At 48.6% G+C, this 15,398-nt stretch overlaps 1 protein-coding gene across 2 annotated transcripts; it reads left to right on the top strand.

Moving 5' to 3' along the window:
• Nucleotides 1-3,751: 3,751 nt before the first annotated feature.
• On the top strand, nucleotides 3,752-14,486 carry LOC133340211 (dual specificity tyrosine-phosphorylation-regulated kinase 4-like). Of its 2 annotated transcripts, none has more exons than XM_061548238.1 (10): nucleotides 3,752-4,075; nucleotides 5,207-5,343; nucleotides 6,311-6,457; nucleotides 7,940-8,078; nucleotides 9,581-9,662; nucleotides 9,927-10,075; nucleotides 10,938-10,998; nucleotides 11,417-11,534; nucleotides 11,868-12,020; nucleotides 13,325-14,486. In XM_061548238.1, the coding sequence occupies exons 1-10, from the start codon at nucleotides 3,917-3,919 to the stop codon at nucleotides 14,133-14,135; spliced, it is 1,956 nt and encodes a 651-aa protein (XP_061404222.1). In that variant the 5' UTR covers nucleotides 3,752-3,916; the 3' UTR covers nucleotides 14,136-14,486. The 2 variants fall into 2 exon arrangements, with proteins under 2 accessions (XP_061404222.1, XP_061404221.1); XM_061548237.1 differs by having other exon boundaries at nucleotides 9,903-10,075; nucleotides 13,325-14,485.
• The last annotated feature ends 912 nt before the right edge of the window (nucleotides 14,487-15,398 follow it).

The raw sequence follows: 15,398 nt of genomic DNA, 5'->3' as shown, positions 1-15,398 counted from the left end.
TGTGTGAGTCTGTGTGTGTGTGAGTCTGTGGTGTGTGAGTCTGTGTGTGGTTGAGTCTGTGTGTGTGTGTGAGTCTGTGTGTGTAAACATCGCCACTAGGGAGACAAAGGCGGCCGGGCGTGGTGCTGGCCACCCACCCCCTCGTGTGCCGTTCTGCCCTTCATAGGTACTGCTGGCTAACAGCACTTGCCCCAACAGTCTATTTCAGCTATAAGGGGGATCTTTCTTTGTTGTTAGTGGTGGTGGTGTTGTTGGTGTTTATGGTGGTGGTATTGGTGGGTTTGATGGTGGTGGTCTTGGTGGTGTTGTTTGTGATGGTGGTGTTGTTGGTGGTTATGGTGGTGGTGTTGGTGTGTTTGTGATGGTGGTGTTGTTGGTGGTGGTGGTGTTGGTGTTCTTCGTGGTGGTGTTGGTGGTGGTGATGTTGATGGTGGTTTTATTGTTAGTGTTGGTGGTGTTGATGGTGGTGTTGATGGTGGTGTTGTTGATTGTGGTGTTGGTGGTTGTTGTGTTGGTGGTGGTCTTGGTGGTGGTGTTGGTGGTGTTGATGGTGGTGGTATTGTTGGTGTTGGTGGTGTTGATGGTGGTGGTGTTGATGGTGGTGTTGTTGATTGTGGTGTTGTTGATTGTGGTGTTGTTGGTGGTCGTGTTGGTGGTGGTGGTCTTGGTGGTGGTGTTGGTTGTGGTAGTGTTAGTGGTGTTGATGGAGGTGATGTTGATGGGGGTGGTGTTGGTGATGTTTTTGGTTATGGTGTTGATGGTGGTGATAGTCTTGTTGTTGTTGTTGGTGGTGGTATTGTTGGTGTTGGTGGTGTTGATGGTGGTGTTGATTGTACGATCCATCCTGGGTTTAACCAGGCTGGATTGTGTGAGGGGCTCACAAATGCTTGAAAGATCTGGAGACATTCCCCAGTAAGCTCCTCCAGCAGGCAAGGCTGCATTGGCTGGGTCTTGTAGACCGCATACCCAAGCAGTTTATTTTGGTTGCATAAAGGAGGTTAAACGGGCACGACATGGGCTGTCAAAAAATATGGACTGATGCTGTATGGGAGGATGTGGAGCTGAGTGGACTTGCAGAAGACTGGTATCAGCGGTGTGGATAGCATCCTTCACGAGGAAGCTCGTGAAGGATCCCACGGGCAGTAGGAGGCAGTCGCCTTCCAACAACAACTGAGGACAGAGGAGTGACGCTCACAGCGAGTAGCGGATAAAATTCAACAAGTTGGCACAGTTGGGGATACAGCTGGTGTATCTGCCAGTCATCTCAGCCAACCTTTGGAACCTGGGTCTATCCCGTGACGTCTTGTCAGCCTTCGACACTTCACGTGGACTAAAAGTGCACCTGGCCCGGTACAGACGCCGTGGTGTCATCACCCCTACTTAGTGGCGAATGTCGGTTGTTGTTGTTTTTGTATTTCGTGTTGTGAGTGAGTGGTGATGATGTGAGTCTGTGTTGATGATGTGGGTTCATGGTGAGGATGTAAGCCCGCGTTGTGACTCGTGTTGAGATCTGGGAGCCCTCACGCCCCCTCGACTCTTTGTGATCCTCGCCTTCGTCTCCTGCTCCGCACGCAGAGACCCGGACTGTGCGAGAGACGCTGTGAGTTCTGTGCACCCTGCTCTACAAGTTGCTACCATGGAGGTACGTGTGGCTCTTCGACTCGTGTGGTGAAGTATTGATGGACGTGTGCTCTCACTCTGCGTGTGGCTACCTGGTCGCCTATCCATAGACCTGAGTGTACATCTACTTGCCTGCCTGAGTGTGTGTGCATCTATCAGAGTATCTCCCTGAAGATCTTGTCTGTGTACCCTGCCTGTCTATACGTGAATAATCTACAGTAGCTTATTATCTATCCACTACTGTGGAGGAAGGCTCCTTCCCTGAGTTCCTGCTACAGCCTCACGATCCTGCGTATGGCATAATCCACCAAGCACCGATTTTGTCGCACCATCTTTATGGAAGCTGTCCTCTCAAACGTCCAAACATGCTCCGATACTTGGCTGCAGCTCCGTTATTCTTCTTGACCATCGGCCATCGTTGGTTCCTCCTGGCCGTGGCATGTCCTGGCCCAGCCCCTCGTCTCTTAACAGTTTGAAGGATGCCAATTTCCTGTGTGTGTCCTCTAAATCCACACTTGTCTCATTGTAAATCCAAGTGTGACCTCAGATATTGGCCAAATATCCCAACGCTGAGAACTGACACAACATCTTGGCAGGACCCTCCTGTTTGTGGAGCCCAGGATCTCAGAGATCCTGGCTCAGTGCTCGCCTCCTGCTCTTTCCCCAACATCTTGCTAAAGTTTACGTGGTGGCCTTGTCTTTGTGTGTGTGTAGATGAGCCGAGGTGGAGAGGCGAGGGAGTAAGGGCGAATCTTGCACCACGTGAGTTTGGATTCGCTGTCCTCAGAGGGCACCGCCTCCATCTGCAGCAAATCACCGCAAGGTAAGGACAGTAATGAGGGACGTCACAGAGGGCCATGGTGAATGGTGGAACATCACAATGGTCATGTTGCATGGTGGACGTCACAGTGGCCGTGATGCATTGGAGATTTCATAGCGGCCATGATGCATGGTGGATGTCACAGTGGCCGTGATGCAGTGGAGATTTCATAGCGGCCATGATGTATGGTGGATGTCACAGTGCCGTGATGCATTGGAGATTTCATAGCGGCCATGATGCATGGTGGATGTCACAGTGGCCATGATTGCATGGAGATTTCATAACGGCCAGGATGCATGGTGGATGTCACAGTGGCCGGATTGCATTGGAGATTTCATAGCGGCCATGATGCATGGTGGATGTCACAGTGGCCATGATGCATTGGAGATTTCATAACGGCCATGATGAATGGTGATGTCACAGTGGCCGTGATGCATTGGAGATTTCATAGCGGCCATGATGCATGGTGATGTCACAGTGGCCATGATGCATTGGAGATTTCATAACGGCCATGATGCATGGTGGATGTCACAGTGGCCCGTGCTGCATTGGAGATTCATAGCGGCATGAGGCATGGTGGATGTCCACAGTGGCACATGATGCATTGGAGATTTCATAACGGCCATGATGCATGGTGGATGTCACAGTGGCCGTGATGCATTGGAGATTTCATAGCGGCCATTGATGCATGGTGGATGTCACAGTGGCCATGATGCATTGGAGATTTCATAGCGGCCATGATGCATGGTGGATGTCACAGTGGCCATGATGCATTGGAGATTTCATAAGCGGCCATGATGCATGGTGGATGTCACAGTGACCGTGATGCATTGGGGATTTCATAGCGGCCATGATGCATGGTGGATTGTCACAGTGACCGGTGATGCATTGGAGATTTCATAGCGGCCATGATGCATGGGTGATATCCAGGTAGCCAAGTTGCATGAGGGACTTCATGTTGGCAGTGTTGCATGCGGGACTTAATGGTAGCCAGTTGCATGGGGACTGCATCATGGATGCCATGTTGCATGGGGATGATTATCTGTGCTCTGCCTCAGCACATCACACGCTTTCAGATGCACTCCGATATTAGGAAGCCAAATTTCGATTTAAAGCTTTCGTGACTGCAGGGATTCATCTTCTTGGTTCTTTCGGTTTTATTATGTTTTATTTTTATTATTTTATTACTTCCCTTCTACGTGACTTTACCGAAAGAACCAAGAAGATGATTAGGAAGCCACTGGAGCTATACACTTTTAAATCATCTCGATTGAAAACTACTTTCTTTAGAACTTTTGATGTTTAGTTTATTGTCCTTCCCCCGCGTATCCATTTGGCACCATTGCCTACGTACGGTGCAAAAGAAGTTCAACATACATACAGACATAACTGATATTGGCCAAAACATCCCAATCCTGTAATTGTTTCCTACAAATTGCTCAACTTTGGGATCACACAGCTGTTGTCGTTATTCTCATGTCTGCAGAAATCATGGCTCTCTTTGGCCCTCACTTGACCAACCGTGAGAAGCTAGAACTCGCAGCCATGCAGGAAGTGTGGTACTTTGCACTTTTCAACAAATCTGAGGGATGCAACAATGATGGATACGACGACTACGAACGAAATTACATTCTGGTGAGGCTCGCAACAAAACACCAGCTGTGGGGGCGGTCACAGGGCCCATCGGTAGCGGGGTTTGTGGCTTCTTGTTATTGCACCTGAAGTACCAACCAGGGCTATCACACACACCAATGCACTTCAGAATCAGAAATTTTGTATCGCGAGTAAAGCCCATTGAGCTAAGAAGCTCTATTTTGAAGGGTGACTGAGCCAGCAGACATCAGAACATTCCACAATGACAGAATTAAAAAAACGTAATCATTACAGAAAATATATTAGAAAATTACATTCTCACTTAAATCTTGACTTAAAGCTTTCGTGACTGCAGGAATTAATATTCTTTGGGTCTTTCGGTAAAGTCACGTAGATAGGTTCAAAGAAAATAAAAACTAAAACTACAATGTTTCAATCGCAACAAAATCGGTCGACTTCAGGAAAATGGGGGTTAGCTTCCAAAGGCAAACTGTTTATTAGGGTTTGAAATGGGCATAGCCCAAATGTCAGCAGCCAATATTAATGCAAGTGGTGGGCAGCCAACCCGACAGTTTCAGATCTGCCTTATGTTCGTGAACATAAGGCAGATCCGAAACTAGGTAGGATCTGAAACACGGTAGGACCAATACCTCAGCCGTGGCTGATCATTGTTTTAATGCGGTGGTCTCACACGAAATTTATTTCTCCAAGACGAAGGTACTTTGCAAGCCCACTGGCTATCAACAAAGATTACTTCATGAAGCCATCCATTTTATTGACACAGACACAATTTAAACCAAGAAGATGGGTACAAACTGAGTAATCATTGGAAGGACATTACCAACCTGTTTAAGTCACAATTGGCTATGATCTTCCCATCCTACCACCTTCTGATGATAGTCGTGCTTTATGCCCATTTCAAACTTGCGCTTTCACACTAACACAGCCACTTTGCGTGCCGACCTCTCGGTTGCAGCTCTGCGATATTCCATGAACATACTAATCTGTCATTAACATGATAATTTTCACCCGGCAACCCTTTGATTGTTTTTAGTTTTTTGTTATTTTCTTTGAATCTATGTACGTGACTTTACCAAAAGAATATACATTCTCGCTTCTTAAATTTTGTGATTTTAATTATATTCACTTTAAATGATTGTACCTTTTGTGCAGTTCCGGCATGAGCACCTCCGCTATCGCTATGAGGTGCTGAAGAAGATTGGAGAAGGAGGTCAAGGCCAGGTGATCCAATGCCTTGATCACAAAAGAAACATCCTGGTGGCCATCAAGATCCTGGTGTCACCATCGAGGTAAGACTTCAGAGCCACACCGTCATGAGGCCGATGTTGTTGTTAAGTCCGTTGCCACGGGCAGCCGTGCGATGCAGCGGTGACAATCGTGCATCAAAGCGAGAAGGGGAGCCTGGGTTTGACTCCTGATTCGGGTGCCCTCCTGTATGGAGTCTGCATGTTCTACCCCTGTTCTGCATCAGTTCCTTCTGGGTTCTCAGATTTTTCCTCCCTAAAGCTTAATATACACACACACAGAGTAAACTAATATTGGGGCAAAACATCCCATTGCTGAAAGATTACCTGCACATTACGGGAATTCCTCATTTAATGCTGTAGATACATTCCTGAAAAGTTCCGCGTTCAGCAAAAAAGTATTGAGCGAAAGTAATTTCACCATAAATAATGTAATAATAATGTTTGGCGAGATACAATGCACTCATACACCTTGAGATGACGAGACCAATGACTGAGGGTATGCCGTCACGTTACTTTATCATTGCGAGTAATGTATCTTTGCAGCTCAAGAAAGTAGTTTGTTGTCGACTACTCACAGATCGTGTTATAACGGGCGGGTTCCGTGCTTTAACAGGCGTGTTCTACGTTATAACGAGAAGCGTTCCGTGTTGCAATGGGCGCGTTCGTGTTATTACGGGCACATTCCGCGTTGTGCGAAAAGTGTGCCCGAATGGAAGAGCCACATTGAAGTGAGAATGCGTTGTGTTAACATGAGTTTGCATTTAGATTTCTCAAATGACCAATCCGATTTGAATGGTTCTTCACTTCCAAATCCTATTGGGTGCCCTACGTTGGCTCCTGCTCCCTCTGTGGGAGCTCCTCACCAATGATAGTCGAGTGTGCTACTGGAACTCCTGGTGCTGTTAGACCTGGTGAATTCATATTTAATTATTTTATTCTGAATTTAATTTGGCTCTGGATATCCCTAAAGCAAATGTAGGATCTTCATTTGTGGTCTTCCTCTGTGCAGCTCCAAGCAGGAAACATACCAGAAGATGGAGCTCCAGATAGCTCTGGAACTTCAGGACGAGGGCAGTGATGAAGATTTCAACGTCATCAAAGTTCTGAACATATTTCATTTCCGAGGACACTACTGTATCGTCATGGAGCTGTTGAAGTATGTACTGCATGCCCCCCCCCCTCCGCCAATAACGTGGTTAACTAACTTAACTTTTTAGAAGCGACCAGACCACAAATAAAAGCTTAACAAAGTAGTATTTTTCTTCTTGGTTCTTTCGGTAAAGTCACGTAGCATGGAAATAATAAAATAATAAAAATAAAACATTATAAAATAATTCTCACGACGTTTCGGCCACAACGCAAGCAGCCGTCCTCAGGTGAAGAACAAGTCTGGCGGGAAGACAGAAGAACAGGTCTGTCGGGAAGACAGACTCTGTCTCCCCGACAGCCCTGTTCTTCACCTGAGGACGGCTACTTGCGTTGTGGCCGAAACGTCGTGAGAATTATTTTATTATGTTTTATTTTTATTATTTTATTACTTCCCTTCTACGTGACTTTACCGAAAGAACCAAGAAGATGAATCCCTGCAGTCACGAAAGCTTTAAATCTAAAAGTAGCATTTTGATTATAAATGTGGAGGGGAAAACCAGTGGACCCACAGAAAAATTCACATGCCCACGGGGAGAACATGCAATCTCCAAATCTACAGGCATCACGGTCGGGATCAAACCTAGGACCTCCTCCATACCAGGCGGGGGAGATGTCATCTCGCCACCGCGGCAAGCTGTTAATTCTTAATTTTGGAGCTTTCGTGACTGCAGGAATTACTCTTTGGTTCTTTCGGTAAAGTCACGTATAAATATAAAATAATAAATTAAATAATAGCATACTACGACGTTTTGATTGCAACACAAGCAATCATCATCAGGTATAAATGAAATAGCAACAAAAATCTAACCATAAAACTATAGACAAACATATGTATCTTGGTGATATCTGTCTGCTTATATGTCTGTCTATAGTTTTCTGGTTAGATTTTTGTTGCTATTTCATTTCATTTATACCTGATGATGATTGCTTGTGTTGCAATCGAAACGTTGTAGTATGCTATTATTAAATTTATTATTTTATCTTTATACGTGACTTTACCGAAATAACCAAAGAGTAAGCTGTTAATGTTGAGATGCCCACGCCACCACCCATGCATTGTAATCCTGTGGAGCTGCCATGTGCCACGGGTGCATTGGAGGCCACTTGTCTTTCCTCCATTAGCCCTGCCACTTTCACCAACCCACGCCTCCACTCAATCAGCAGGGTGGCTGCATGGCAGTGGTGATGCTTGTGCCTCTCGGCGAAAATCCCTGTGTTGAGTTTTTATCTTCTCCCAATGGATAACCCTCCACTACCCGGCAACAAAGCCAATGAAATCAAGTTGTCAAGTGGGCAGATATGCCAACTGATTTGGTTTATCGGCAAATTGACGACCTCAACCCACACGGAACTATAACTCTTAATATTGGTCATAAACTTGCACGTGAACGTACAATATGAATGTGATTATCGTTATCAGAATCAGTGCAGCATTGTAGGGGATGGTACTGATGCCGTGTTTTTGTTGCTGCTTCTGCCTCTCTCACAGGGAGAGCCTTCATGAAGTGATTAGGAATGCGGGGCTCCGGCGGTTGGACATGGCGATGGTGAAAACCTACACCAGGGGTATCCTCAAGTTCCTGCGCCACATCAATTCCATGAAAATCGTCCACGCGGACATCAAGCCAGTGAGTGGACACAGCGTTCAGCTTTCACTTTGGTGCAGAGGTGTATCACTCTTTGGTTCTTTCGGTAAAGTCACGTATAAAGATAAAATAACAAATTAAATAATAGCATACGACGTTTCGATTGCAACACAAGCAATCATCATCAGGTATAAAAGAAATAGCAACAAAAATCTAACCAGAAAACTATAGACAGACATATAAGCAGACAGATATCGCAAATATACATAGAGAGAGAACACACATCGGCACACAGAGAGAGAGCGTCTCTGTGACGAGGCCTTAAATAGAGAGAGGGGGGTGGGGGCGGAGAGAGGGAGGGGTTAGAGAAAAAAGTAGCATGTCAATGAGTAGGACGATGGGTGACAAAGTACGCAAGCTTTATACGTGACTTTACCGAAATAACCAAAGAGTAATTCCTGCAGTCACGAAAGCTACAAATTAAGATTGCAGAGGTGTATGTTTATTGGGGACTCGTTCCACAGAGAAAACCGGCCATGTTCGTCACAGAGTCGATATGTAAGCTCTGCCCATCTCATTGGAAGGAGGCAGGACCATGCTCCTCTGGTGAATGTGATCTGGTATGAATTAAACTATAGTGTAGAGTCGTGTCACTCTTGGGGACTCACCAGAGAGAAAACCGGCAACGTTGATCAGCGTTGCCCCAAACCCTGGGAGACACGAAACGGAGTCAAAAATATTTTTTTTTAAAACGTGCGAAATGTGCATTTTGGCCTGACAACTGCTCGTTATCGAATTCCAATCTGCAAATTGAAAACGTCCAAAGACAAAGGTGCAGTGGAAAGCGTCACGGAATCCGTGCACTCTCTTGTGCGTGGCTTGTTGTCTCTAACTCGTTAACGGGCACTCATCGAGCTGTGACCTCCATGCAGCTCTCCTGTTGGAGCAACGGCAATCGGTTGTCAATAGAGCCACCCCCCTTTACTTTGATGGTGCCTGAGAGTGCTTTGAACGTGACACGCCTCTACTCACATCTACAATTTTGACGCATCTTCTTGGTTCTTTCGGTAAAGTCACGTAAAAGGGAAGTAATAAAATAATAAAAATAAAACATAATAAAAACAATTCTCACGACGTTTCGGCCACAACGCAAGCAGCCGTCCTCAGGTGAAAACCAGGTCACCTGAGGACGGCTGCTTGCATTGTGGCCGAAACGTCGTAAGAATTGTTTTATTATGTTTTATTTTTATTATTTTATTACTTCCCTTCTACGTGACTTTACCGAAAGAACCAAGAAGATGAATCCCTGCAGTCACGAAAGAAGCTTTAAATCGAAATTTAATTTTGACAAATTTGAAAGGGGTTCCGCCCAGTGACAGCTATCAGGAAACAGCGAATATTGCACTTGACTGACGCTTGTCGACAGCGCTATGCCTCATCTAGTTCCCCTGTTTAGCGTGTGTCGTGGTATGTGATTGATCCACTGCTGGCTGAATGATATCGGCATAACCTCTGAGTTTGAATTCATTCTACCCCTCCTCCAGGAAAATGTTCTCGTCAAAGACATTGTGACTGGCACCGTGAGGATCACGGACTTTGGCACGAGCTTTTTCGTGGAAAGTCAACGTGAGTGACCTCACCTGGGTGTGTGAGTGTCTGCGTGTGGGTGTCTGTATGGCTGTCTTTATGCATGGGTCTCTCTGTGTCCGTGTGAGTGTCCATATGTCAGTGTCTGTCTGAGTGTGTCTGTGTGTGAGTATCTGAGTGTCTGTACATGTGACTGTTTATGTGTTTGATGATGATGCTGTTTAAGACACAGTGTGTACACACGCACATATGTTTGTTGTCCTTGTGATTTTTGTACAGCTATGAATGTTGGTGGCACCCTAGAATACTTGGCTCCGGAGCTGTTGCTGGGCTATAGCTTGACATGTGGAGTGGATATGTGGGCGCTGGGCTGCACGGTGGCGGAGTTGGCGACGGGCAGGGAATTATTCCGGTCCAACAGCCACGAAGATCACCTCCCGCGCTGCATAGAGGTATTTCCCACACGGCGTCTGTCCGCTCGTGATCCCCCTCTCTTTCCTTGGAGTCGTGGGCTATGGGGGTGGCAGGAGGGGGGGTTGGCCACTTGGTGATCTGTGAATAACGGCCATCGTATGTTGCGTGTACACGTGTGTGTCTTGTTTGTGTGGGGGAGCGGTAGTGTAGCGGTCAGCCTGCTGTGCTAGAAACTGAGGTTGATTCCAGCTCATGGGCAACACCAGTGACGATTGTCTGAACTGGTCCTGGGCCTCCTCTAGTTCGAGACAACCTCAACTGAGTACCTGGTGGAGTGTGTAAAGTACCTGGGTCAATTCTAGATTTGAAGCTTTCGTGACTGCAAGGATTCATATTCTTAGGTTTTTTCGGTAAAGTCACGTAGGTAAAAAATAAAAAAATAATTAAAGTAAAATAAAAATAAAATAAAAATCACGACGTTTCGGAGGCAACACAAGCCTCCGTCTTCAGGTGGAACATTCACAGCACGATAGCTGTATCAAGTGAGAGAAATTCCAAGAAACAGTCCTTGTATATATACTGGTTGAGGGTGGGAGGAGCCAAGGTAGTCCCTGAATATTATTTTTGTGAGGTTCGGTGCGGCTGAAGCACGCTGTTAGGAATGAGCCTTTGTTGTGTAAACTAGGTGCGGATGATGTAAAGGTGCGTGTAAAAGGGACTGAGCCTTTTTGTTATGTAGAGATGATGCGGCTGAAATCAGCCGCCACTCCTGTCTCTGTGTGCCGCAGTGCTGGCCCTCAACAAACGCTGCTAATTTTGCTACTCGATCTAACAGCACTTGTCCCGACAGTGTGCCGAAGCTATACGGGTGACCTTTGTCTTCATGTCAACCATGTGCAGATTCTGGGGATGCCTCCAAGGTACATGGTGAATGGAGCACCCGACAGAACGCAGTTCTTTGGTGAGTTGAAGCGTGGGGTGAATGACAGACCGGATTCAGTTTTAGGGTGTGGCCTCAGGCTGTTGTTATTTTGTTTTGGAGGGGGCGTCTTTGTATTTTACATTACTTGGGTATGTGGGTGGGTAAATGGGTGTGTGGGCAAGTGGATGGGTATGTGGGTGAGTAGGCGAGTAGGTTGGTGGGTAATTGGGCGAATGGGTGAGTGGTTGGGTGAGTGGGTCAGCGAGAGGGTGGGTGGGTGGGTAGATGAGTGGGTGGGTGAGTGGGTAGGTGGATAGGTGAGTGAGCGATTGGGTAGGTGGAAGAGTGTATGGGTGGGTAGGTGGATGAGTGGGTTGATGAATCGGTCAGTAAGTGGGTAGATGGGCGATGTGGTGGTTGGTGACTTCGTCTCTTCCGCTGTGCATGGATCCTGCAGACCATCGGGGGAAGATGTTCTGCCCAGGCAAGAAAAGGGTTCCGGGGAGCTTCCCACTTCACAGGGTGCTCAAAAGCGATGACCCGGAGTTTGTCGAATTCATCAGCTCCTGTTTGCGGTAAGAACCACCCACCACTCCCACCCCCTCCCCACGAGGATTCCCCCCTCCAATTGATTGGCGACCGCTCTCCACCGATCACCAGGAAGATGTGGAGCTGAGTGGACCTGCCAATAAGCGGTACCACTGGCCCTCTGTGGAGTTAGCCCTCTGTAGAGGAGTGGGAGGTCTGTCCAAGCCGCTGCTGGGCATCAGAGGACTGCCACTGCTACTGTGGCTTCCGCTGCTGCTGTGCATTCCTGGACCTCGTGGGAGAAGGGAAGGAACATCAAAGCTCTCACCATGCCTCTCTCACCACGTGGCCGCGTGTGTCCCCCGTGCATCTCTCAACAGATGGGATCCGAATTGTCGTATGACGCCAGTGCAGGCGCTGGCTCATAACTGGCTCCGGACTGCGGCCACCAGCACCACCACGGCCAGCAAAGCCACCACCACCACCGCTGCTGCTCCTGGCAGTGTGAAGCACTCTGGAGCTGCTGAGCGACGGTAAGCCACCATCTGCTTGTCCAGTGGTCATGGCAGTCTATAGGGGGGTGCGGGGCCTGGAGCAAGTTACACCGTGTGGGCTTACGAATCGTGGAGAAATCCTCCTCTTTCGGTCTTAAATAGAGTGATAAATGTGATGTCATCACTTGTGAGCCAATCTGGAGCGATAGCCTACGTGTTAAACGGAAGTATTACGCCTGACACCGTGACATCGAACCGCAGGGCCCCCCAAAGCGCGGGGCCCGGGGTGGTCACCCCCTGTACACCGTACCCGGGGGACGACTCTGCTCCTGTGTGTGTGTGTGTTTAATATCTAGTTATCTTCATTGCTACTACTTCTACGCTTATTTAGCCAGCAATAGCCTCACTCAGTCTCAATACTTTTTTCAGGAGGGTCCTGCCAAGTATTTTGCAGTACAGAACAAATGTACTGCTACTGTACGATCCCAATTGAGTTATTTGGAGGTTCAATTTACAACACTGGTGGAGATGTCCATCCAACACTGGTTGCACAGCGTGTTTGTGAGGGTTCAGTTGCCAAACCCAGAGGAATGGAAGTGAAATTTTAATTTGCAATTTTATTGAAGGATTGTGTTGTCTTGGTGTGGTGTGAGGCTGTTTTTGTTGCTGTTTCACTGCGTTGCACAAGCTTGCATTTAGTGTTGAAAAACTGACAGGATTTTATTTACTTAAGCCATCTGTATTTATACGCTTTTTTTGGTATACTTTGGACTCCTTTTGTTTTGTTTGTTGTTATAACCTGCTGACCCTGTGACTTGACTGGACATCTGTGAAAGAAGAGCTTCATAGCTCATCAGACTCCTCTTCATCCAGTTTAAAGAAAGATTCTGATTCTGGGAACCCATGCAGGGGGGGGGGGGGGGCAGGCAGGGTAGGGTGGTTGGTAGAACACACTCCACATTCCACACAGAAACAGTGGCCCACGTATGGGAATCAAACCCAGGTCCTCTCTGGCTGTGAGTTCCAGCCAAAGAGAACGTGTAGATTCGGTTATATACGGATTTATTTTTCCATAATTGGTTTCTGGGTGAGGACAGATAATGAAGCGGCAACATCTTTCCCAAGTTGCCCTTCATCCACTGAGACACCGCCAGACTAATGCCCATTTTGTAACCAGACTCACGGTGGGCAAAGGTATGCTGCATTATTGCGGCACTGTTAATTAGCTGGGTTAATCTTCTGCGGCACACAGTTAGTCCACCCATAGACGATGGGGGGGATGGGGGGGACTGATTTCTGCTGGAGCAGGAAGTTGGAACGGTGTCGTGCGCATCTCTTCACAGAGTGGAGCCGGCACAGCGCCCATCCTCCTTGCTCGCCCAGGCCTCTAAAGAGAAGTTGAAGGTTGTGGAGGAAGAAGAGACCATGGTGGAGGAGCTGGTGGTGCTGGAGGAGGAGGAGACTCTGGTGGAGGAGTTGGTGGTACAAGAGGAGACTCTGGTGGAGGAGTTGGTGGTACAGGAGGAGACCCTGGTGGAGGAGTTGGTGGTACAGGAGGAGACGCTGGTGGAGGAGTTTGTGGTACTTGAGGAGACGCTGGTGGAGGAGTTGATGGTACAGGAGACGCTGGTGGAGGAGTTGGTGGTACAGGAGACGCTGGTGGAGGAGTTGGTGGTACAGGAGACTCTGGTGGAGGAGTTGGTGGTACAGGAGACTCTGGTGGAGGAGTTGGTGGTACTTGAGGAGACGCTGGTAGAGGAGTTGGTGGTACAGGAGACCCTAGTGGAGGAGTTTGTGGTACAGGAGACGCTTGTGGAGGAGTTGGAGATACAGAAGGAGACCCTGTTGGAGGAGTTGGTGGTACAGGAGACTCTGGTGGAGGAGTTGGTGGTACAGGAGACTCTGGTGGAGGAGTTGGTGGTACTTGAGGAGACGCTGGTGGAGGAGTTGGTGGTACAGGAGACTCTGGTGGAGAAGTTGGTAGTACTTGAGGAGACCCTGGTGGAGGAGTTGGTGGTACAGGAGACCCTGGTGGAGGAGTTGATGGTACAGCAGGAGAAGAGGAAGCAAGGGAGCCTGGCCCGCATAGGGAGAGCCATCCGCTCACTCCTCCGACGTGTGCTGCTTTGTGGTGGCCGGTCCACTGCACAGTAGGGGTGGTAGAGGTGGTGGATTGGTGTGAACCCTGACGACTTTCACCACACTCAAAACACTCACCCTGCACCCAACCACCCTGTGATACCCTCCACCCACCACCCACACCTTGCACCCACCCAGTCCTTGATACCCCGCACCCACCACACACACCCTGCACCCACCCAGTCAGTGATAACCCGCATCCACCACACACACCCTGCACCCACCACACTCACCCTGCACCCACCACACACACCCTGCATCCACCCACCCTGTGATACCCTGCACCCACCACACTCACCCTGCACCCACCACACTCACCCTGCACCCACCCACCCTGTGATACCCTCTACCCACCACCCACACCCTGCACCCACCCACCCTGTGATACCCTGCACCCACCACACTCACCCTGCACCCACCACACTCACCCTGCACCCACCACCCACACCCTGCATCCACCCACCCTGTGATACCCTGCACCCACCACACTCACCCTGCACCCACCACACACACCCTGCACCCACCACCCACACCCTGAACCCACCACACACACCCTGCACCCACCACACTCACCTTGCACCCACCCACCCTGTGAAACCCTCCACTCACCACACACACCCTGCACCCACCACACTCACCCTGCACTCACCACACACACCCTGCACCCACCGACCCTGTGAAACCCTCCACTCACCACACACACCCTGCACCCACCACACACACCCTGCACCCACCACACACACCCTGCACCCACCCAGTCCGTGATACCCTCCACTCACCACCCACACCCTGCACCCACCACACTCACCCTGCACCCACCCACCCTGTGATACCCTCCACCCACCACCCACACCCTCCACCCACCACCCACACCCTGCACCCACCCTGTGATACCCTCCACCCACCACACACACCCTGCACCCACCCACAGCGTGATACCCACTACCCAACATACTCCACACAGAGGGTTAGTGGTTTAAGAGGGTTAGGGGTTTAGGGGTATAGGGATTTAGGGCTATAGGGGTTTAGAGGGTGATGGGTTTAGAGGGTTGGAAGTTTAGAGGGTTCGATACTTATTGGACTAAGTTTATGGGTTGACAGGTTTAGAGGATGATGGGTTTAAGGGTTTAGAGGGAGGGTTTTAAAGGGTAAGGGGTTTAGAGGTTTAGGTGTTTAGATGGCTATTGTTTTAGGGGTTTATGGACTTAAAGAGTTAGGGGTTCAGAGGGTTAGGGTTTTAGAAGGTTAGGGTTTAGAATATTATGGGTTAAGAGATTT

Source organism: Lethenteron reissneri, unplaced genomic scaffold (assembly GCF_015708825.2).
Source record: "Lethenteron reissneri isolate LAM-NWPU_2019-01 unplaced genomic scaffold, ASM1570882v1 scaffold_91, whole genome shotgun sequence".
Taxonomy (NCBI): domain Eukaryota; kingdom Metazoa; phylum Chordata; class Hyperoartia; order Petromyzontiformes; family Petromyzontidae; genus Lethenteron; species Lethenteron reissneri.
This window is presented reverse-complemented; position numbering and strand designations above follow the sequence as displayed.